Source organism: Muscardinus avellanarius (genome assembly GCF_963383645.1).
Source record: "Muscardinus avellanarius genome assembly, chromosome: 5".
NCBI classification, from domain to species: Eukaryota; Metazoa; Chordata; class Mammalia; order Rodentia; family Gliridae; genus Muscardinus; species Muscardinus avellanarius.
In genome coordinates this window covers 130990263-131015030 of record NC_137790.1, presented here as the reverse complement: position 1 = coordinate 131015030, position 24768 = coordinate 130990263, and the positions used below count along the sequence as shown (strand labels likewise).

Here is a 24768-nt window from a genome sequence, read left to right as displayed (position 1 = left end):
CTTTTTTAAAAATTTTGTTATGCATTTATTGGTACCTTATAATTATATATCATAGTGATGTTCAATATTATGTCATCGTTTTTTTTATTTTACTTCTCTCACACCTACACACTTTATAATGTCCCAAATTATATGGTTTTTTGTGGTATTGGGGTTCATGGAAACCCTTCTACCTCTGGGCTACACTCCCAGACACCTGTTTTTGTAATATTTTTATCTGGAAACAGGGTCTCTTAAGCCAGCAAGGCTGACTTCGAGCCTGCATGATCCTCCAGTCTCCACCTCCCAAGCACAGGGATTATACCAAATTGTATCTTTTAATATTTTGTATTCACTAATACATTTTGTAGTTATAATTTAATATTTTGACTTTATATTGGTGAATTGTAGTCATACATCTTAAATGGAGTACAAGATGTTAGAGGCATACGTGCACACATCTTATGTCCATAAAATACACATAAGATGATAGGACTCAGTCAAGTTTCCTCTTTGAATTTGGCTTCCATAAAGCCTGGAATCAATTGTCTGCCCCCTCTGCTAAAGAATGTAAATACTGCCAGGCGTGGTGGCACAGGCTTGTAATCCCAGCGTTTGGGAGGCTGAGACAGGAGGATCATGGTTTGTGGATAGACGCAGCTACTTAGTGAGGCCCTTTGCAACTCAGGAGACCCTGTTCCAAAATAAAGAATAAAAAATAGGGCTAGAGGTATATCTCAGAGGTTGAATGCCCCTAGGTTCCATCCCCAGACCCACAAAAAAAGTAAATACTTTCAACACACATTTAGGGCACAAATCATGTAGAGTTTTGTCCAGTGGTTCTTCTTTTGTTTTTGTGGTGCAGGGGACCAAAGTCAGTGCCCCCCAAATGTTAGTCAAGTTACATTACTACTGAGCTACACTATCAGCTCTTCTAGGGCTCCTCTCAACCTGTGTCTTATTCTGAGTTTCCAGAAGGCAATGTTTGATACAAAAGTTTATGTATTTCTCTTTTATTATAAGGAGTGCAAGGCCAGGAAGATGAGAGTAGGGAATTAGGGAGTGAGCCAGAGAAGGAGGGAGATACACAAAAGGTTGTTATCAAGTTGGACACTTCTTATGATCATGTTTAACTGATGGTCTTCCAGCACAATTACTAATAACAATGTGTCTTATGTGAGAAGAGAAAGGAGTACAAATGAATCCACCAGCACCTGCCTCTCAGCAGCCCAAAAATTTCTCCAGAAGCATTACCTCCCTTGCACATCTGAAAGACATAAACATTAATTGTGCCATGCCATGAGACAACCAGGTAGCCAGCACAGGGCAGGATACTCTTGGACAGCACTGTTGGGATGTCCACCACTGCACAGCAGCTGGTCCTATCTTTAAAAATTGGATACTGAGCCAGGCATGGTGGCACATGCTTGTAATCCCAGCATTTGGAAGGCTGAGATAGGAGGATTGTGGTTCAGAGGCCCTTTGCAACTCAGTGAGACCCAGTTTCAAAATAAAGAATAAAAAAATAGGGCTGAAGGTATAGCTCAGAGGTAGAATGCCCCAGGGTTCAATCCCCAGTACCGCAAAAAATAAAAATTGGATATTGATTTTATCCTCACAAGCCACATTCAGTCTCTTTTATATGGGTCAACATAGAAATAAGATACAAGTATTTGCTGTGTGCTAATCTGGTCTTTCCTGTAAGAACTGGATCCTCACGGCAACCCTTCTCTTTGTCCCTGGAATACCTCCAAGAGTGGACACTAGAAGAAAAAGTGTCACAGCCAGTGGCTGCTGTCACCGCCTGTCTACACGGTGGCGTAGCCCTGAACTCTCATTCCCAGGCCAAGCACAAAGCTTCTGTTTCCTGAGACCCTTCCTTATAGACTGAGTTACATTGGTCCCCGAGACTGGACAAGGACAATTTGTCTTCAGGATTCCAAACACAGGGCACTTTTTCTTCCATTGTGGATGCATGATGAAGTCTTTTTGCATTAAATTAAATATTTAATGAGAATGTCAAAATAATGACCATTTGCTTAGTATTTACTCTATGACCAACACTGCCCTGACTGGGTTTTTTTAATTCACTTTTTTGCACAACTCAGCTCTTACCACTTGTGCTTCAAGTTAAGTAATCTGATGAAGAACTCTGATTTGTATGCTTATAGATTTTGTTAGAAAAAGTATATACATGTACATATATACACAAATATATACATATATACTATATACACATATACATATGCATACATAGGCATACATATACATATACATGATCATACATATGTATATACATGTGTATATGTGTATGCATACATATATGTATGCACATGTGCATATGTGTTATACATGTACATTTCTATGCATTTGTACATATGTGTATATACATATACAGAGATACCTCTCTGGTCTGAAAAAACATGCAGCCCCATGGACCCAGCACTGAGCCCTTTCAGGAGGCTTTGCTCCCCTCCCTCCTGCCTCCCTGGTTTCAAGGTTTGCCTATTCCTAAGGTTTACATGACTCACAGCCCCATCTACTGACTGGAACAAGAATAGTGTGCCTTTCTGGAACTCGGCAGAGGTGGCCTTTAATTACCTAATGCCTTTGAGATCCCTAATGTGCAATTAGTTTGATTGGACCTTGTAATTAAATGGTCAGCCATGGACGTGGGCAGATGCCTTTGACTTGAATGTCCATTTCTTTCTTTTTCCAAGCTGAGAACCTGAGAACCATGACCTAAGAAACAAAAGCCCACCCCTCGCCCCCCACCCTGTTTGCTGAGCTGCCTCTAGAGCCCAGGCTGCCGGTGCTGGGAGAGTGAGGCTGGACTTTACGTACAGCTCTGCTCACTGGCAGACCTGCCCTTGGTGTAGGTAGCGATTGCAGACTTTTCTTGCCAGGTTCTTGTTTGGAAATAATAAGGAATGAAAGTCATGGGACAAACAGAAGGGCAAGTGCAAGAAGATAAAAGTTGTATTTAAAGTAAAAAAATTTAAAAAGATAGGACAACTCCCACAGAGGGGGAGCCAAGGGTATCCGCTGAAGTTCTTGGGAGACCAGTTTTTAACCTATTTTGTGACTCCCCCATTTGTTCCCTGTGATTGGCCAATTTCCTCTCTGCCCCGGCTCCCTCCCTACTCATGTCACCCCATCTCCCCTCCTTTTTGCCAATGTGTACCTAGTCCTGTGTGTTTGCTTTCTCACAAGCCAGGCTTCACCTGAAGTTACTACCCTAATCTACAGCTTCGGACAGATACCACACTGTTTGTGGTCAGCCCTGGGAGAAGCACGTAGCCCCATTGTTCAAGGCCAGTCCCAAGAACCATAACTCTCATCTGTATCACACAGCAGTCAGAAACATTGCTAGACACATTACTCAAGGCTAGTCTGACTCTCTCTTGTCTCCTTGTTCTCATTTTTATTAACCTGTGTCTCCAAGGTCCTCTATCCCTCACTGCCTCCCTGTTTCTAACTGCTCAGGAGTGGGTGGTAAGGTCACCTCCATCCTCAAATGTTTATCTTTGAGTATCTCCAGTGGGCCTGCCCTGGCGCGTGAAGTTACATCTGTCCCTAAGGCCCCTGTAAAAATGCAAAGGTTCTCATGGGGAGGGGGAGTGGAGGGAAGGCCAAGTTGGAAATCAGGTTACTCAGAGGTCAGGGAAGCTCAGATCAATGGGAGCTCGTGAATTCCAAGTTAGCTTGTGAGCCTTGGGGACTCTGGACACAAATGTCTTCTAGTTGCCCACTTGGGATAAAATATAGGCATTTCTTTTAATTGAGTATCAGAGGTTGCCTCCAAAGCCAGCCTTGCTGCCAATTGTTTGAGGACTCAGAAAATATCTGGTGATTGTGTGGGAAAAAGATACACACACACACACACACACACACGCACGCACACACACGCACACACACACACACTACAGAAGAAAAGCATATTTGAAATTAGGAAGGCACTCAGAATACCTGTGAGAGGAGGTAAACCTTCTAACAGGCAAGGGCAATCCTGCCATGGAGTCAAAGCAAACCACTTGAGTTGATTATACAGACATGACTCCAGAACAGAGATTGAGCTGCAGGGAGAGAAATTAGGATAAAGGTTCCTGACCCAGAGTGTTGAACAGCTCTCTTTTGACCTCTATTTGGTGACCAGCATGGTATTGTCATTGTTGGTTTGGTTTTTATACTCCCAATGTTAACAGAAAAGTCAGCCAGGAAGAAAAATCAAGAATTCAGGAGCATTGGGCTCTGACACCAGGCCCTCTACCCCAGAGGCTGCCTCTGATTAAAACATCGCACTTCCGTAGGACGTTTTTGTTTTCATTTGTTGAATACATACCATATTCTCCCATCCGTCCTCCCGGGGAGACTGAGTAGAAAGTGGGATGATGAATTGTGGAGTACTCTGAAAACTATAAAGTATTATTTCATTAATGGAAAACGATTAGTGCTGTCGCCATTGAGGAAGGTTATCACGAACCTCTTATTAAAGAAATTAATGTTGACTCTGATGATGAATAAAGTGAGTATAAATAAATAAATAAGACCCAAATGAGTGGGTCTAGAGGGTGGTGATTGTGATGATCAAATACCAGACTAGCTCTTCTTACTTCTGGTTCAGGAGTGAAAGGAGGAGCCCCCAACACTGGTTGATGGATTCCTCCAGCTACTAAGAGGATTTGTTCTTCAAGACACCTTCATCCCCAGTCAGTCAACTCTCTCCCACCCACCTTGCTCTTGTTTTCTCTCCCCCACACCCACCACATACCCGCTCAATTGCCAGTAATTCAGTGCCTAAAAGTATATTGCTTGCTGCTTAGGTCAAGAGAATCCAGTCCAAACAAGAATCTTTCCAGGAGAAGTCCAATCACTCTGATGTCCTTTGGAGGCCACCGGTTTCCATGGTGACCGCACAAGGACAAGTACCCAATGTATGTCTTCCAGCAAATCCTTAGAAGCAGCTCTCTACTGCCTGGCCTAAAGGCTTGGTACAGGGAGGAAGGACACCTCTAAGTCCTTGTGGGTTAAATGAAATGCTTCAGGAAGCCTTGTCTCCTCTATCAAAGCCGTCCCACCTTCATGTCTTCCAATTCTACCTGACCATCAGGAATCCCTACACAGGCACAACTCAAATTCACATCCAATAAATGATGGCTTTTCTTTCCTTGAGTTAATGTACCACAAAGTGGCTTAGAACTGAGCTTCCCAAGCTTTAACATGCCTGCAAGTCCCCTGGAGATCTCGTTAAAAGTCAGTACTTGGGAGACGGAGATAGGAGGATCCTATGTTCGAGGCCAGCCTCAGCTACTTAGGAAAACCCTCAGCAACTGAGTGAGACCCTATTTCAAAAATAAAAAGAACTGAACTTGGGCTATAGCTTGGAGGTAGAATACCCCTAGGTTCAATCCTCAGTACCAAAACAAGAAATACAGCAGGATGAGGCAGAGAGGGAGGGAGGGAGGAAGGGAGGGAGGGAGGGAGGGAGAGAGAGGGAGAGAGAGAGAGAGAGAGAGAGAGAGAGAGAGAGAGAGAGAGAGAGAGAGAGAGAGAGAGAGCGCAGGGGGGATTCTGATTCAGAAGGCCTGGGTGGAGTCTAAGCGTCTGCGTTTCTTACCATCTCCCAAGTGATGCATGATCCTCTAGTCCCTGGCAATACCTGTGATTGATGGATTGATGGCCCCAAGCTTAAAGCTGCAAGGGATTCCAACAAGACTCTAGATACCAACTCACTGTGTGGCCCTGATCAAATCACTTAACCTCTCTGAGCTTCAGTTTATCTCCATTGTAATGGAGAAACTAGTAGCACAACGTCTAAAAGTTGTTGGGCCCCTCTGTTTCATAGCCTCCATCCAGAAGCCCCAGGAAGAGCAGCCCACAGGCACTGAGGGCCTCGGAGGCTGCCAGCCTGCCCTCCTTCTCCTCTCCTCAGTACTGCCTTCCCTGTACCAGATAAATCCATAAAATCACTCAGAATCTCAGGCTTAAGAATCAACACTCTCTGAAGTAGTCTCAGGTCTGGACATCTCTCTCACCTCTGTGGGATCCCTGGAGAGGGAACCTGAAGGCCTTTCAAGAGCTGAGGTAGAAGTCAGGCCTCCCTCAGCATTAAGTAAGGTGCCTGGTACCCAGTGAGCCTCATGCATATTTAGTGAGCGGGTCGATAAGGGATGGATGGAGGCTTACGTTGCATAAATGTGGCTTCAAAACCCTTTAATGGAAGCTATTATTATGATTATTATCATTAAACAGGGGATCTTTCCTTTAAAAATAGTATTTTCTGAACATAGCTAACATCTCACAGATTACCCTTATTATCACACGGAATTCAAAGAATTTTATTTCCTCAGACACCAAAAAAAAAAAAAAAAAAAAAAAAAAAAAAGGTTCCCTTGGATGCTCTTGGCTTCTTTGCTGTTTCCTCTCCTGGTGAGTTATGGGATTGAATGCAGTACATCTCCACTGGGCACTTATGGGTCCCCAGCCCTGCATTTGAGAGCAACGGGGGAGACAAAAGAAGGTCAAAGGAGAGTCCTGGACTCTGAAACCTTCCCAGTCTTATCAAGAAACTTTGCAAAATCCTGGTTCTGGATGGCGAAGCTCAGATGGAAAGCAGGATCAATGAGCCACAGTTATCTCGGTGACTGCTGAAGGCCATTTATATCTGCATTTTCTGATGCCTGCAGCCAGATTGAAGCCTGGAGCCAGCGGATGCTTTGCCTCTGATGACAATCACAAATTGTATGTTGTGTGTTCATCAGAACCTGGGCACCGAGATGAATATACCACCGGGTGTCCCTCCACAGCCAGGGAGACTTGGTGCTGGGGATGCTTTTGTGTTGGTGGAGTTTATGTCAGTCTTTTTACTTTGTGTGTGGGTGAAAGGATTGGTAGATTTTTATCAGTTTTCCCAGAACTTTGTATGAGATCAAAACCCAGATGTAGAAATTACCCTTGGCATATATGCATAATATCCAGTATAACCTGGACTTAAGATGTTGGATATCCAATGGGTTTTAAACAACTCTCATTTCCCAAAGATTTCTACAAATTTCCCTAAAGTTCATGGACTGACTTGTAGTTCAGAGACAATACCCAATTTCTTTGTGGTAGAATTCCAAGCAGAGGCAATTTGTTGGGGAACCTTCTCTAGAGAGGCCCCTGTGAAGTGCAAATCAACCTCCCTCTCTGGGGAAATCGCTCTGCAGGGGGGAGCGGTGATCCAGATGTGGCTGGAGTGGCTCTTGTTTTCAGGATCAATGATATGATGGTGCTCCTGCCAACAACCTTTAATTGCTTCGGTAGTGGCTCCAAAGCCACCGGTGCAAAGTCAGGTAAGGAAGCAGAGGTGTGGATGGGGCTGTTCGTAAGACTCACAACTCTACTGCATATGAGCACTCTGTAACAGCCGCTGGAGCAGACAGACATGCCCCAGTGGGATGTGGTTGGACTTCAGAGTCACAGTAGCTGAGCAAGACCTCCATAGCTCTTGAGACGCAGACTGCGCTATTTTGCCGGTGTGTGCTGTGTGTTTTAAAGTGAAGAAACTCAACCAATTCCATTCAAAGACCAGTTCATTTTATCCAAGGCACGGGGATGGGGGGCCGGAATTTATTATTTGGATTATTCAAGTGAGGTTTATTCACCAGCACTGAGATTTGAGATCTTTCAACTGAATTACAATATATTTCTCTCAAGATATCCACTGAGATCCCTTCCTCTTTTTATTAACTTGCAAAAATGCCATCCCTGTTCACTTCAAACAGCCAGGCTCAACTTTCAGGGTAGCAGAATGAAAAATTAACTTTATTCAAATACGGTACCAAATAGTTAATTGCATCTCCACAACCTATTGGTTTCATTTGCTAGGGTCCTCTGCTAAAAATTAACCATGTGTTCTCTTTGCCAAGAGACACTTTTCAATTCCAGGATTGGGACAGGAAATGGGACTCCTGGACTCCAGCCCCACCACTAACAAGCTTTCTTACCTTGAGCAAGGCACTGTTGCTCTCTGCGACAGTGAAAAGCAGATCTAATGTTCTGCAAGATGCTCCCACCTGCTCTCCCGCAGCTGCCACAGACACACGCCTCTTTGAAGGGGGAAGAGTGTTATTTGTGACCACTTCCTGCTGCTTATCTGACTACGAAGAAATGAAAGGAGAAACTAAGCCTAAGAAGAAACATTTTTGCGCCAAACTATCATTCCTCTGGCCAATTCTTACTTTCCCTGCCGAGCCCCCAAGAAGTAGAGAGACATATTTGGAAGCACCGAGTTCCTCCTCCCCTGTGCATCCCTCCATCTCATGGTCTGAGAATGCAGGCAGCTCCTGTGTCTCCTCTACACAGAATAAGTCCTCAACCTACCTCTCTTCGCATGCCCCTCCTCATGGGGCTGCCTTGGATTCTAAGACCTAAAGCTCTCCTCTCACTTTCTCTTTGGAAAGGTCACCAGGCACTTTGACCTGGGATTGTATCTCCTTGCTGTTGAAAGGCTGCACACCCAACAATGGGGGTTACAGCATGTGACCACTGTTCATCCATCTACCATTTCTGATTCTCTACGTGCAATCAGCATTTATCGAGAGCTTATCTTATGGCTGGAGGAGCTGAAGTGGACATGGTCTTGTCCTCATGGCACTCAGGGATAAGAGATGGTATGAACAATAGGACCACCATCGATTAGGTGTGACTCTATAGCATTTGAAATGTGGCCATTTCAAATTAAAATGTGGCATTAATGCCAAATACACAATGGATGCAAAGACTTAGGATGTGTGCTAGTCAACAAAATGCCTAACAGGAACAACCTAGAGGAGGAAGGATTAATTTGGGCTTGTGGTCTCAGGGCTCTGTCCATGGTCAACCTGCTCCATAATGCTCTGGGCCTGGGATGCCGCAGAACATCATGGTGAAAGAATGCAGTAGAGGCAAGCTGCTTATATCATGGTAGCCAGGAAAGAGAGAGGAAGAGGAAGAGAGAGAGAAAGAGAAGGAGAGAGGGGGCTGGGGGAGGACCAGGGAGGCAGAAAGAAAAACCTTTGTAGGGCATACACCTCCAGTAACCTACTTCTTCCTCCAGTTACGGCCCATCTCCCAGTTTTCCATTAAACTATCAAAGGATTAATCCATCAAGTGGATTAATCCACTAATGAGGTCAGAGACCTCATGATCCAATCATTACCTTAAAACCCCACCTCTTGAAACTTACCGCATTGGGGAACCATGACTAAAACATAAAATTTTGAGGGACATTCAAGTTCCAACCCATAACACTCTAAAAAACAGAATGTAAAATATCTGAATTTCCAGGATGAAAAAATATCTTAATTTTCTAGTATGAAAGACAGAATGTAATATATCTTCATTTAAATATTGATTATCTATGGAAGTGACAGATGGATATATTGGATTAGAGTATTAAATTAATTTCACCTGTTTCTTTTTTCTTTTTTAATGTGATGACAAGAAAACATAAAAAGTTCACATGTATCTTGTAGATTATAAGGGTCTGGGGGCAGGGACAGGCAGGGGATGGTGTGGGCTGGTGCTATTGAAGTGGTCCATGTGGTGTAATGAATACCAGAAGAGTGGGGCTCTTCCCAGACTGAGCCAGGAGACAGTAGAGAGTTTATGCTAGAGAAAGTGTAGGTCTCACAGAGCCAAGAGTCCAGAATGAATGAACACCAACACTAATGCCTACCCCTTCTTAGCACTATGTAAAGTAGTGTTTCAAGTATTTTACATGTCTTGACTCAGTTCACCTTTGAAACCCCATGAGATGGTTACTTTTTAAAAAAATCTCCCCCATCTTATAAATGAAGGAACTGAGGCATAGAGAGGAAATTCAGTTTGTCCAAGTTCACACAGCCAGGAAGTCAGTTGAACAGAAATTAAACCCAAGAGTTTAGGCTCCAGAGACTCAGCGTGGAACTATACTATAGTCCCACTCCCAGATCAGAAGAGGCATCCCCACAGGAACCCAGCTGAGGGGGAAGGGGGGCCACGTAGACCTCAGGCTGTGCCAGGGCAGCAAGGATGGGAACAGCAGAAGTTGTCACTGCCTAAGCACCTGCCTCCTGGGTCCTTGTACCTTCCAACAAACCCTCCCTCCCCTCACCCCACACTCCTGGCCCCTCTGCCTTGAATGCTCTTACCACACTGGCTCATTTACCTTCCTCCTTTCTGCTATCAGCACCTCCTGTTCACCATAACTAGGTCCAGCTCCCTACTACAAACTCCTATGGCATCCTATACCTCCACCCCTAAGATTTCTACAGTCGATGTTGATGCATTATGTGACTAGTTTATTGTCTCTCTCTTCTCTAAAGGAAAAAACTACGTCTATTTTTTGCTCAATTTATATACGCAGATCCAGCCTATTGCCAGCCCATGACTAGTGTCAACAAATACCTAGACTGATCAGTCTTCCCACGAGATGGGGTTCTATCCATTTTACAGATGAAAAAACCAGCAATGAGTTTCAGAAACTTCTCCAGACTCCAGTCTCAGAGGAGTGAGCAGCAGAGCCGAACCTTCCCCTGAGCTGATTTACTGAAACCCACTGCCTCTCAGGAGAGTGTGTCAGGACGTGTGTCCAAGCCAGAGGCTAGCAGGGAAGCCCAGTGGCCCCCTCCCTGGCTAGGATCTCCCTGGGATTTCCCAATATCTGATGATGTGTGACTTCTGCTGCTTCTCCCACAAGACTCTGGCCTTTTGTCCAGAACCCTCTGTGTCTAACAGGGGCTTCTCGACCTTTGTATTTATTCATTTATTTTGTTCTAAACAGAAAGCACTTCAGAATTTTCCAGAATCTCAAGTATTTCGTCTAGTTATGGCCTTATCCTGGAGCAAAAGTCCAGTTTTCCCAAGTGGACCCTTCTGTTTCTCATCCCTAAGGGAACCATTCCCATTGTTGCTGTTTTTTGCTACAAATCATGAGTTATTCATTCATTCATTCATTCATTCATGCATTTGGTCAGTCTGTCCATCAATGCCAGCTACCCAGCAGCTGCCATACCCCTCACGATGCATCATGAGAAACCCATTTCAAAATCTGCAGTTGGCTCAGCCCTGGCGCATCGGAGCGCTCAGGGAAGGAACACCCGAGGAAAAATATTCTCCTTCCTAATTGTCAGATTTAAGACATGTGCTTCCTGGCCTGTTAAAATATTGAGCTCCCTCAGTACATGGGCACTTACAACCTCCAACAGGCAGATGGTGCCTCTGCAGCTCCGAATCTGTGCCCCGGGGCCCTGACAGATGTCAGGCAGCTCTGGAAATTCATGAGGCGATATCCCCAGGTGAATTCTTCATGCAGGAAGGGTCTGAGAGGAGGAAGAAAGCGTGGCGGGCTTAAGAGAGGCATTTTTCTTTGGGGGTAGGAGGAGTCCTCAGGCTCTGGAAGAGAAGCAGGAAGAATTTGGGAACCCAGACAGGGAAGCTTCAGAGGGGAAAAGGGGGAAAATGACTGGTGAAAATCTTTCTATATAGTTCCCTGTTACATTTTCAGTGCCCAAGAAGTACCTGTGACATCGTGGTTACACCATAAATGTGTTGAGTACACTGATGGAATATCTCAGTGTGGGTCTTCTGGAACTTTTTATTCCAAGTGATAGTCATTGGTGTCCAGCAAAAGGATGGAACCTTTTTGGGAGCAGCTCCCCAAAATTGAGCAAATGGCTCTTCTGCCCTCCCCTTTGCCAGACGACAGTCATCATGGCAGAGGCGGTGAAACTTAGTCACACCAGACCCACCTATTGAAACAGATTGCCAAATTCTGCCCTGGATTTTCTGACTTGGTAGGTATGAGGCAGGTCTGGGGAATTTGCCTTTTATACAGTTCCCAGAAGATGCTGAAGCCTCTAGTCCAAGGACCACACTTTGAGAACCACTTCTGTGGGCAGTGAAGGAGCCTGCTTAGGGGGAGGAGTTTGGGGGTGACACACCTGTTGAACTATGTGAAACTGCTGAGGCTGGCCTGGAATCTGCGGACCTCAGCCTCCCAAGTACTGGGAGTACAGGTATGTACCACCACACCTGGCTTGAACTATGTCAAATGGGGCTTTTCCAAAGAGTGTTTGACCTGGGACCTCTTTGTGCATGGTATCTATTGCAAGAGAGGGTTTTTACAGAATCCCAGTTGGAAAGGAAGCCTGAGAGGATCAGAGGGAAGCAAGTCCCTGAGTGATAGTGAAGGAGGAGTCTCACCTCCCCTGGCTGTCCCCTTCCTCTGTCTCACTCCTGCACTGGAGAATAAGACAGAGAACTAGCAATGCACCAGCCCAGGCTCCAACGAATAGACTCTCTGCCCTAGCCCCCAGTTCCACTCTAATCCCACCAACCCTTCCTTCCTGCAGCTTTGAAGAATTTTCAGATCAGCCCTGTGCTGGGTGAGGAAGATTTGAATTTGATAAGAGAATGGTAACTGTGGACCTCTGAATACATAAAAATAGTGACTGGAGAAACGAAGGGGTCTGCCATGGGTGTCATCCAGGGGGTAGGAAGGGAGAGACTGACTGACAGTGCGTAAGAGCCCTGGTAACAAAGGACAAAGCGGACAGAACCAGAGTGTGGTGCCAGGGTGCCAGACACATCAACACCAAATAAAAAAGGACTGGGTGTTTTCTCTTCCCACAAAGGTATTTACTTCTGAGAGGTTAAGCTAGTATTGATTTAAATGTTCCAAGCACAAATTACAAGGACAGTATTTCAGGATGGTTTTGGGCATTTTCCCAAATGTTGCTCAACCAAATTTTATTTGTTTGTTTGTTTGTTTGGTGGTGCTGGGGGTGGAACCCAGGGGCTTTCTACCTCCGGGCTATACTCCCAGACCTATTTTATATTTTATTTGGAAACAGGGTCTCACTAAGTTGCTAAGAGCCTCACTAAGTAGCTGAGGCTGGCTTCGAACCCGTGGGATCCTCCTGACTCAGCCTCCCAAAGGGGATTACAAGCGTGCGCCACCACGCCCAGCTTCAACCAAATTTTAAATGAGAAGAAGGGCAGTGGTATCTTTGGCTCAGACCCTTTTCCTGTCCTACTTCCCTGGGCTCAGTGGTCCTAAGTCAGCAGTCTTTTTGACAGAGAGCCCAGGGGACACTTTCTGAACTGGCATAATCACTTTCTAGTGGAAAACACACTGTCCTTCTTGTTCTGTCTGGCTCAGAGGTGCAGGCGACCTCCTAGGAAGATCTTAAATAGATTTGCAAATAAGAGTGGCATCCTTGCCTGGGCAGCAGCTGATCTTGGCACTCAGCAAAAAACCTCATCTCTGTAATGTTCCGAAACAGTGGCTGCGCCAAACAGCCTTGTAAGTTCATAGCGAGAATCTGGTTCGTGAGGTTTTAATCCTTCGGTGAAATAGCTCTCCGTTTCACAAAATGAACTTCAATTTTGACCTACCCTTCAAAAACACCTTCTGTGGAGCAAGGGCTTATGCAACTCTATTATCCACTGTCATCTGAATTTAGTGCGAGATAAGACTGTTGAATGACTTACTAGGATGCAAGATGCTAAAATAAGGTACCAGTACTTTGCATGGCCCACAAGGTCTTCCAAAGCCCAGCCTCACCTCCAACCACAAGTGCCCTTCAGATGTTCACTGGAATCCATCATCCTCTCATCTGCCGACTCCATACCTCTTAACTTTATCAGATGTTTCCTATAAATACTGTATGTCTCATCTATCTTCCGCTTCACTAATTCTGCCGTCAGCTTCCTCATCTCTGATGAACCCATTTGTTGATTTATTTTCGTCTCCAGCACCGTGCCTTTTCTTCCTGGAAGTTTCATTTGGTTTCTTTTCAACCCTGCCTTCCTCGCCCACTCCCTTTCCAATTGCTCCATTTTCTGTGTTTCCCGTTATGCGAGCTTGGCCATTTGTCATGTCTGCTTTTTCTTGCAAACTCAAAGGACTGTTTTTCTTTGTTGGGTAATTTTTTTTTTTTTTTACCATGATAGGAATTGGCTCTCTCATGCCCCAAGTTGTGGGTCTATCTCTATTTAGAGATTTTGAGTTATGTCTTTGCCAAGGGCCCTACGGACTTCACAGATGCATTTTTAAGTTAGTTTCTGAGCTCAGAGTTTTCACATTATGTCAAAAGTGTGCATCTGAGTTGGTGGCTGTACACAAATCAAACCCGGCTGGCTTCCTCCCTCATCCCTAGGTAAATGACAATGCTTATCCCGGGATCCGGGCTCAGACAGTCTCCTCATAGCCACAGGCTTTATGCAGGCATCCCAGCTTAAGGCTTCTCTGAGCAAAGGACCCATTTCTCTCTCCTCATGGGCTTTGAAACTCCTGCTGATGGGGTGGGCTGCGGCCACTCATCATCCATCATTTTCAGCTCCCAGGTGCTTCTTTGGTTCTTTGGTGTTTGATGCTTAAAGTCCTTCTAGCTCTCCTATCATTATTTCTTCTTTTGTTACTATTGTTGTTCCATTTTACCCAACATGTCAGGTATCATTTGGAAAGAAAAAAGTAGAAAGATATATTAAGTATTGTAAATGTCTTCACTCAGTTCACATAACCCCATGAGTAAATATTATCATTATTCCTGCTTGGCAGATGAGGCAGACAAAGACTAGAAAGATTAGGTTATTTTCCCAAAGCCCAGAACATGATTCTCCAGAAACTCATAAAGACCCTTACCCCAGACCCGGCCTCCACGACTCCTTCCTGTCCTTCTCTTTGCTGCCCAATATACCTTATTCTGCCTCAAGCCCCAAAGGCTGTGCACTTTGTGTGAACCACAGTCACACCAACACTCTGTATTCTTCTGCTATGAATGGTTTCTACCTTCCACCTTGTGATAGCCTGTTCCAGATACACTTTCTCAGTCAGTCACCCCTGCAGCCATCTCTTCACCTTCTCTAGTGTGTACTATAAGTACCAAGGAGGAGTGAGGGTACAGAGAGGAGAATGGACATGATGGGAGAAGCCTCACAATTGGGCAGCAAAATAACCAGAGGGAAAGACAGACAAGTGTCACAGACCAGCTCAGTCGAGATTGGGGTGATCCCACTCGCGATCGAAAATCTCAGAAAAGATGGGGGAGGATAGGGTGCCGTACTGCAGCCACTTATCTGCAGCGATTCTTTCCCTTCTAGGAAATAAATTTCTTTAAGTTCCTATTTACGGCGCTTCTGGAAAGAATCTGACATGGACCAGAGCTTCTTGAGCTAATGACACTTTATTACAAGACCCCAGAAAAATTTATACCCTTCACCAGTGAGGTTAATAATAAGAGAAAAAGAGGGGAGTGCAATCATTGTAAAACAGTAGTGAATAACATGTAAACAAAGGTAAAAAAACCAATCCGGCATTCAAGAGATTAGCTCGGATCTTCTCCGGCTCTTGCAGACAGGCAGTTCCAAAGGGCAACTTCCAGAAGAAATGGGCACGCCCAGGGCTTGGAGGCCTCTCAGGGAATCTTCTTTAACTTTTTTGGAACTTTCCATCTTTAGGGCTCAGTCCATATGGCAGGCATGGGGGGATGTGGTGATCCAGGTGTTGCCCACTTTGCCTTCTAAAATCTGAAAGCTTAAACAAACTCACAACACAGTTTGGCAGATAAACACCAAAAAAATACTATGAAGTTTTTAGATTTAGTTGTCAGATATACTTCCTTAGCTGCAGAACACTTTTCCTCAAATGATAGGCTTATTAGAAACCTATTCCTTTTTTTAATAATCGATTTCCACACCACAATCTTTCTGCAACCTGCTTTTAATCTTTCTAATTCCTTTCTTTCCCATTTGGGACAATCTTATGATAAGCTCTTCTTCATACAATAATCCTTTCTTATTCTCACCATATTTCCTTTCTTTTACACATTTATTATATCTTTCCTTTGTTCAGACATATTCATTTCTTAGCCACATGGCGCCTCTCTGTCTCGGGCAGGCTCATGCTGGGTGTAAAGGTCAAGAATCTTCCTAGCCTTCAGCTCCATTGTATTGGGCAGTATTAGTTGCTCATAAACTAGGTTGTTTTGATGTTACACCCAATGTTTGTCTTCCCGTATCTGGGCAGGATCACAAAGAGAGGAGTAAATAGAGGCATTGGGTCGCCTCCCCCTCTAGGGCCTTTTTTTGTAAGTTAGTGATTAGGTTGAAGGTCAGAGATAGAGGGGAGATCTGCGTTTGTAATTACTGACTGGAATGCTGCCACTGCATCTAAATTTTAACTAGATTTTATTACCATTTAAACAAAGCCGAGGACGTTTAGAGGCTTAGACAAATTACCAGAAAGTTTGTTTTTCACGGACTCAGTTTCTCTCACAGTCCTGATCTTACACCACCGGAGCAATTCGTGTAGAGAGTTAAAAGAATCATTATCAAAAGAATAATAGTTATGAAAGAATATCTAAAAATGGGAAGAACTTTGGCCAGAGACCACACCTTCTCTCGGGGCTTATTTCTCGCGTTGAGATCTTGCCTATGGCTGCATGAGTGGTTTTCATGCAGATGCCGAGAGAGCTGGTATCTTCAGACAAGTATAAAGCAAAGCTGGAGCCTGGCATGCTGGCAAATGGCTGCAATTCTAGTACCTGGGAGGTGAGACAGGAGGATCTCAGGTTTAAGGCCAGCCTCAGAAACTTATAGAAAGGGATGGTGGTGTAACTTGGAGGTAAAACAAGCCTGAATTCAATCCCTAATGAAGAAAGAAAGAAGGAAAGGAAAGGAGGGAGGGAGGGAGGGAGGGAGGGAGGGAGGGAGGGAGGGAGAAGGAAGGAAGGAAGGAAGGAAGGAAGGAAGGAAGGAAGGAAGGAAGGAAGGAGAAAAAGACCTTAGTTTCTTAAGAAACCATGTCATTTCTTTCCTTTTAAGTGTACCTAGGGCAGAACTGATCCTCCTACGTTTTTAGACTCTTACTAGTGCACTGTAACTATGCATCATAGTTCAGTTACCAGGGACACAAATATACACGCACACAGCCCTTGGTATGATCCCCTCCAGATCCCACCACACTCCCACCCCTCCCAAAACATCTTAATGAGGTTGGCAGTGACCCCTTCCACTCTTTGGTACCTTCCCCCAAAGAATTAAAGTCAGAAGACTATAGTGATCCTCCTACTATATAGGTTTGTGACAAAGACATAGTAGCGTAAAGAGGAACATGAAAAGCTACTTCGGAATTGAAAATCCTGTTCCCAGACTGATTGCTTTTATGACTGGCATCCCGTCCTCCCAGCCAGGGACTTCTAGACTCTCTTTGCCTATAGAAGAAAAGCAATTCAGGTCCCCAGTCCTTTCTAAAGCTATCTTTGCAGCCTTATCTCATACTCCTCACCTTTTTCTGACACAGCCTGAGGACAATGCCCTCAGCTCTGCATCTTTTAACCTCTCCATCCTCCCAGTGAGCAGACACCCTGTGCTCCTCCACAGGGAAAGCCTGGCTCCTCCCACAGACCTGTAGAACTGGGAATCTCAATGGGCTATAAGCTTTTATTTTTTTTAATTTCATCAATATATAGTGGACTGGAGACTCCAAAAAGGCAGATGCTGCTGCTATTGTTGTTGCTTACAAAATTGCATGTGGATTTAGTAAATGTCTGTGGTAGTGAATAAATGAATGAATCTCCAAATACTCTCAGACCTAGTACCTTTGACAATAGAAAAGACCAAGGGATATATTCCTAATGAAATCTTTATAGCCCTTCAATACTCACCTGTTGGGGTTTAGATACAGAATGTTTCCCTAGATTTCATGGAGACAAAGCAGCCATGTTTAGGGGCAGGGCGTGGTTGTTGAGCAATAGTCTTTGGGTGTGTAGCCTTGGGGATTGTATACAGTCCCTCCTCCTCATGTTCTCTCTCTTGCTTCTGGTTTCCATGATGTGATAACAAACTCAGAGTGTCTCTCTCTCTCTCTCTCTCTCTCTCTCTCTCTCTCTCTCTCTCTCTCTCTCTCTTCCTTTCTGTTCTCCTTGACATACCCTGAGCTCCATTCCATCAATGTAACCCAGCCTGACATGAACTAAACCCCTGAAATCTCCAGAACTGTGAGCAAATAACTCGCCCTTACCCTACATTGTGGTGGTCAGGTGTTTTATATGACAGTAATGAGAATGCTTACTGAAACTTCAACCTAAATTCTGCCTTCTGAAAAGAGAAGCTGGAAAGACTCTTTCTAGTCCCTAAGACCTTTCAGTGTTTTGCAAATGGTCTACAGCAGCATGTCTCCTATCCCATTACATCTGATCCTTTTGTGAACTCAGTATACCTTTGCCCCCACATTACACTGGAAGTCTTGAAGATAATTGGCATATCTCCTAAGCTCTGTATTTCCTAGTAGACATAATGACTGATTAATAGTACTTGGTAGGCGAATGTATCTTGTGTGGAATAACTACATTCAAAAATATCTGATATGCCAGGGAAAACAAATCAGAACACCCAGTTTGGATGTTTTTATGCATTTCTGATTTTAGCCTTATGAGATATTCCTGGAAATGGAATTACTGGGTCAAATACTGGAGCTATTTTTAAGGATCTTGATACATATTGTCAAATTTTCCTGCAAAAGACTGCACCTATTTATATTTCTACCCACAGAATGTGAGTGCCCATGTATTGTACCTTGGCCACATTTAGTACTAAAAAAATTTAAATCTAAGAAATTTGGAATGATATGTTTTTTTCTCATTTTTAATGCGGGTCATACAAGATGGCAAGATTTATGGTCTCTGAATTGGAAAAGGAGGATATTCTGGGCCGATACTCAGAGATAGGAAAGACAAGATTTCCTGGTGGGTTCCTCACTGGGGACCCTTATGGTCTTTCAGTAGCTACTATTTCATTGGCAAGGGATTCAGAGACCAAAAATCCCAAGACGGATGTTCAGGACAGATAGCAGGGTCAATGCCAGAGGCGGTCTGAGTTAGGAGTGGGCAGACACATATGTCAGGATCTGGGTGAGGTCTTGGGTGTCATCTCAGGGGATGGCCTGGGACAGTGCTTGGTGCCAGTTGGCTTCACAAGTGATTCACAAGCAGTTAGGAATTAAAGTTCTTCTCTCCCCACAGGAAAGGTCACTTTGCCTAATTTCTTTCTGTCTCGGTTGAACTATACATTGACACGTTTATTTTTTGCTACCTCCTGGCTCAATGATTTTTCAATTTCAGTTTGTCCCTGTAGTTCTAGCGGAGGGTCAATGTGGGTCCCTTCCTGATCATAGATCTACACTAATGAAACCCTAATTAGGCATCTCCTTCAGCTGCTGATATACATGACTTGGTGAGAGATGTCTATAAACATAAGCTCAGTATGAACTGAAGGACCATTAGGATGCCCAGTGAGGAGCTCACCATGAAATATGCAACCCTACCTCTGAGTCTTGGCCCAGAATACCCTCATTTTTCAATTCAGAGCATATAAATCTTGCCATCTTGTGTGACCCATATTAAAATGAGAAAAAAATAAACCTTTTAAAATTTCTTAGATCTACTTTTTTCTAAGTACTAAATGTATCCAAGGTACAATGCATGGGTACTCACATTCTGTATGGGGTAGGAGTATAAATAGGTGCAATCTTTTACAGAAAAAAAATTTTGACAATATAAATCAAGAGCCTTAAAAATAGCTCCAGTATTTGACCCAATAATTCCATTTCCAGGAATCTCTCCTAAGGCTCAAATCAGAAATGCAAACAAATCTTTGTTCACAAGAAATTTATTATAGCATCATCTATAATAACTGAAAAAATTAGCATCTGATACTAATGAAATAGTTAAGTATATCATCGCATATCCATATTACACAGCCATTTAAAAATGAAGTTTGTGAAGTTATTTTAATGCTGATGTTAAGGGATACTTGCAAACTTTCAATTTGTTACACAGTGTGATCCAAATAGACCTTTCCCAACTGTTGTTTCAGAAGATGTTTATGGGGAATTATAAATAGAAAAGTTTCAATCTCCAGCAAGGTGGGAAAGTTATTACAGGCAGATTCTTTGAGGCTGCTGGGAACCTTGGATATTCTAATGAGAATGTGAAAGCCTTGACTTCCCCCCCTCCCAAGGAGGCTTAGCTCTGTGGTCAGGATCAGGGTTCCTGTTTCTATATGGGGTACTGTGAAAGATGCTGGCCACTGGAGCACAGGTGAGCAAAACTGAAGGAAAACCACCTGGGGAAAAAAATTGCAATATTGAGAAGGGTTTCAAAAACTAATGAGATAACAAAATTATTTTGCTTCTTCCTTGAATTTTTTATTGTATTGTCTTACAAAAATGCTAATTGTTGTGAAATAAAAAAAAAAGCCAGGGGGTCATTCTCCATCCAACTTCTAGCAGAGTGGGAACTATGGAGTCAGCTGAAGCCCACAGAGCCAACCTGCCAGTTGGGAGAGAGAGAATGGCGGCCACTGTGTGGGTAGTGATGGACCCAGGACAGGGGAGGCCTCGAGAGCGACCTTCTTGGCTCAGACCTTTCTCGGGGCATGGGGTTTGGTCAAGAGCACCACACTGTCACCCTGGTCCTGGCCAGAGCTTCCGCATGCCTCTGGGAACATCCCCAGGGTATGAGCCATATTCTATGTTTCCTCTCCTACCTGTCTATCCTCAACTGCAAATCCTGTATCCAGAGTTCATTAGACCTCCTTGGATTGGGCGATTCTGTCCAGTATTCTTCTTAGGTCTACACTCTTCTATCAGCCCTAGACTCTGTCTTCAGCTCTTCCTTTATACCACCCTGTGATCTACAACCTAGCGTCATTCCTCCCTGTTGGACCCCAGTCTAAGAGTCCTGAATCCAGCCAGGGTCTAGTCCAGGACATCAAGCAAGATGGAGAATGTAAACTGAGTCAGGCCCTCTCATTGTTGTGTTTGAAGTGATCATCCTGAATTCCTCCAACTTACCTTCCAAAGTCCCCTAAAATATTCATCAGGCGTCATCAGGCTAATAGGCTTCAAAAGGAGTAATTTTCTGAGACATGAGACAGGACAATATAAAAAGAGCATTAAGGAAAAAAATTCTTATTCTAAAATGAAAGGAAAGAGATCATTTAGCATCCCTGTTGGTGTTATCTATTCATGAGGAACGGCACATTTAATCCAGAGTGTGATGCAGGGAGGGCTTTGATGCCCTACCTTGGGGTCACCTTCATGCAGAACTCATCTGTCTCCCCTGCCACAGATGGCAGGGACCATGGAGACCAGAGGATGACGATGAGAGAGAGTCAGAGAAGGACTCCACAGGGTACAGAGGGAGTGTGGAGAAGAGAGTCGAGCCTGACTAAAAGGCACACGCTTAGGCAGTCAGAGGGAACACAGCATCATTCTCCAGTCTTTCTACCTTCTATGCTTTCTGTTTCTCTTCCCACGACGTGACAGTCTTGCCCTCTATTTTGCCTCGTGCCCTCTAACTTTAGTCGCTTGAGGTCAGGAATTGCGAGTCCACTCTAGCCCCCACATCTCTACCAGTCCATTATGGCTGGATCCTAGCTCTGAGACCAGGAGCCTTGGCTTGAGCAGGCTGAGAGGACATGTGTGAGGGCACCCGGCACTGAGGCCAGGCCAGAGCATCTATCTGTGGTCCTTCTCTGTCTCTCCAACTGCACCAGGGTAGAGAGAGCTGAGTCCTGCTGAGAAGACTGCCTCCTTTGGAATTTATTTTGTTTGCATTGAAAGGGCCATGGAATGATAGCAACTTCTCAGACCATCCTTAAAACAGAGACAAAGAAGTAGGGGTTCCAATTCCTCTTCATCTTGGACTACTTCCTCTTTCAGTGCACATTGCCTTCTCCGTTAGTCAGATTTCTATTGCTGTGACAAAAATACTTGAGATTTAAAAAAAACTTTCAAGAAGGAAAGACTATTTTGGTCCAAGTTTCAGAGGTGTGAGTCCACGTTTACCTGGCCCTGTTGACACTGGGCCTTGTTTTGAGGCATTTTATCATGGTAGGGTGCGAGGAGCAGAGGAAACTGCTTCCTTCAGGCAGCTAAGGAGAAGAGAGAGAGCAAAGGGTCGGGGCCCCAATATGCCCTTCAGTGGCACACCTTCAGTGACCCACTTCCTCCAACTAGACACCATTTCTTAGAGTTTCCACCGCCTCCCAATAGCGCCACCAGCTGGGGACCAAGCCTGTAACACGTGAACCTTTGGAGGAGACTCACATCCAAACTCTACCACCATCTCTCACTTCCCCTCTGACTCTTCTTTCTTCATTTCCTTCTTTTCTCTTTCTCCCTCCTTCTCTCCTTTTTATCTTTATTTATACTTTCAATCCAGAGCATTTCTTCTTATAGCCCCACCTCTCCACAAATTCAGAAAAATTATTCCAGTTAAACTTTGTTCTCTACTAAATAAACCAAGAAAAAAAATGTATTTATTCATAGCCATTTCAGCCAACATCCCAACCCGTCCACCAAGAACTTGCCAGCCTAGGCAGTTGGTGATTGCGCGACCAAGATAATCTGCTTTTAGTCAAACATAGTTAGCCCTCTGCATCCACAGATTCCGCATGTAAAAATGAAATCAACAAAGAATCAAAACCATTTGAAGAAAAATGTATCGGTACTGAACAGGAATAGACATTTTTTCTTGTCAGTGTTACCTAAACAGTACGGTGAAACAACCACTTACATATCATTTACATTGCATTAGGTACTATAAGTGACCTTTAGAAGGATGTGCAAAGGTTATATTCAAGTCCTGCCCCATTTTATGTCAGGAATTTGAGCATCTGCAGACTTTTGCATCAGCAGAGGGGGTGTCTTAAAGCCAGTCCCTGTGAATACTGAAGAACAGTTACATTCACCTGATGATTGGAGTCTCAGATGTTCTTCTTCTCAACCTATTTGACAATGAGCTGCTATAACCTCCGTATAGGCCAACCTTTATGTTCCCTGAGTTCTTTGCAATAACTGTTGGTGACCCCAAAGTGTCTTCTCCCCCCTTTCATAATTAAAAAAGCTGTTTGATATCACATTGCATATTTAAGTGTTTCTTCTCTTTCTTTTCATTAGATCTGTGACAAAGAGTGGCATTACTATGTCATCAATGTGGAGTTTCCCGTGGTTACCCTCTACATGGATGGAGCAACATATGAACCATACCTGGTGACCAATGACTGGCCCATTCACCCATCTCACATAGCCATGCAACTCACCGTCGGTGCTTGTTGGCAAGGTAACGCTCAGTGGAGCCCTTCTTCCTATTCTGTTTGTGTATAGTCTATGAAAGATGCTGATGTAAAAAAAAAAAGGAAAAGCAAATGGTATAATAATTAGACAGGAAAAAAACTATGTTAGCTAGTGTTAATAAAACGGGACTTATGAGTTTTAATCATGTCATGGTGGTGTACACCTGAAATCCTAGTGTTGGAAGGCTGAGACAGGAGGATGGCAGGCTTGAGGCTAGCTAGTCTCAGCAACACACACACACACACACACACACACACACACACACACACACGAATTAGTTTTAATCCAGACACTAGATCTGTATAATAATGCAACATTCAGCTGGGCGTGGTGGCACACATTTGTAATTCCAGCATTTGGGAGGCTGAGACAGGAGGATTGTGGTTCAAGGACAGGCTCAGCTACTTAGTGAGTGTGAGACCCTGTTTCCAAATAAATAATAAAAAAAATAGGGCTTGGGGTATAGCTCGGAGGTAGAATGCCCCTGGGTTCTATCCCCAGTACTGCAAAATAGTAATAATAATAAAAATAATAATAATAATATAATAATAATAATAATAATAATAATAATAATAATGCAACATTAGACTGGAAACAAGATTTTAATTTCAGATCAACATGGGAAGTTTTGTGGTCACCTCTAGGTTGTCAATGCCATTTATTATTCTGGAATGTTCTCTGGTTCTAAAGTGGGACTGCATAGAGAAAAGGCTGAACGTAGTCCAGTTGGCTCCGATAAGTCAATCAGAAAACACACACAAGTTGCCCAAGCCTCCCACCTCTGTTCAGGGGGCCCATGAGTGCCCAGGGCCATGGGAAGCAAGTGACCCATAGGCCACAGGCCATGGAGGACACTCCCCAGGTCAGCTCAGGCCTACGCCCATTCCTGGTCTCTCAGGACAGACACCCATAGTTGGCGCCCACCAAGGGAACTTCTCTCCCCACTGCCCCAGCCTCCCCGCTCTCTCTTCTAGTCCCTAAATCCAGGCTCATCTCCTTTTTGGAAGCAGGAAAATCAGCTCTCTTCACAAACACGTAAACTTTTATTTAGATCTGCTGGAGCCTTCACTTCTATTCCCTTAAGGACTGGGAATCTTTGAAGTTCCTGTGAAAGAGAAGAAGGAAGGAAGATATTCCCAAATAAACAGATCGGTCCTTCCCATTAGGACCCAACCTTGAGTTGATGGCTTTTGCAAAAACTTCTAAGACTTGTGACTTTAATCATTTCCAATAGGGGCTGAGATAAGAGATGAACTGTCATACAGTCATCCCTTAGTATCCCCAGGGGACTGTTCCCATTACTTCATGTAGATATGAAAACCTGTAGATGCTTGAGTCCACTTAATATGCCAGTCCTTGTATGTATCTGTGCATATTCTCCTGGGCACTCGAAACATCTTTAGAATACTCATAATGCAAATTCAATGCTATGTAAATAGTTGTTATCCTATGTTGTTTGGGAAATAATGACAAGAAAGAGTCTGTATATATTCAGTAAAGATATATTTTTGTCAAATATTTTTGACTCATCCATGGGTATGGAGGACTGACTATAGAAGGATATGTTTTCTGAGGACCAGCTGACCCAAGAGTGAGCTAGGGGAGGCATGGGCCTCTCTGGATTGGACAAAGAGTGAGTCCTA

The 24768-nt window shown here is 44.0% G+C and overlaps 1 protein-coding gene across 2 annotated transcripts in view; it reads left to right on the top strand.

Moving 5' to 3' along the window:
• Positions 1-24768, top strand: part of CLSTN2 (calsyntenin 2) — a gene marked incomplete at both ends in the record, with an annotated part of 643893 nt that overhangs the window by 575786 nt on the left and 43339 nt on the right. For both annotated transcript variants that reach the window (XM_080695636.1, XM_080695637.1), the window contains one exon: positions 22949-23111. In XM_080695636.1, the coding sequence (XP_080551762.1) occupies positions 22949-23111 (163 nt within the window). The remainder of the gene's footprint in view (positions 1-22948; positions 23112-24768) is intronic.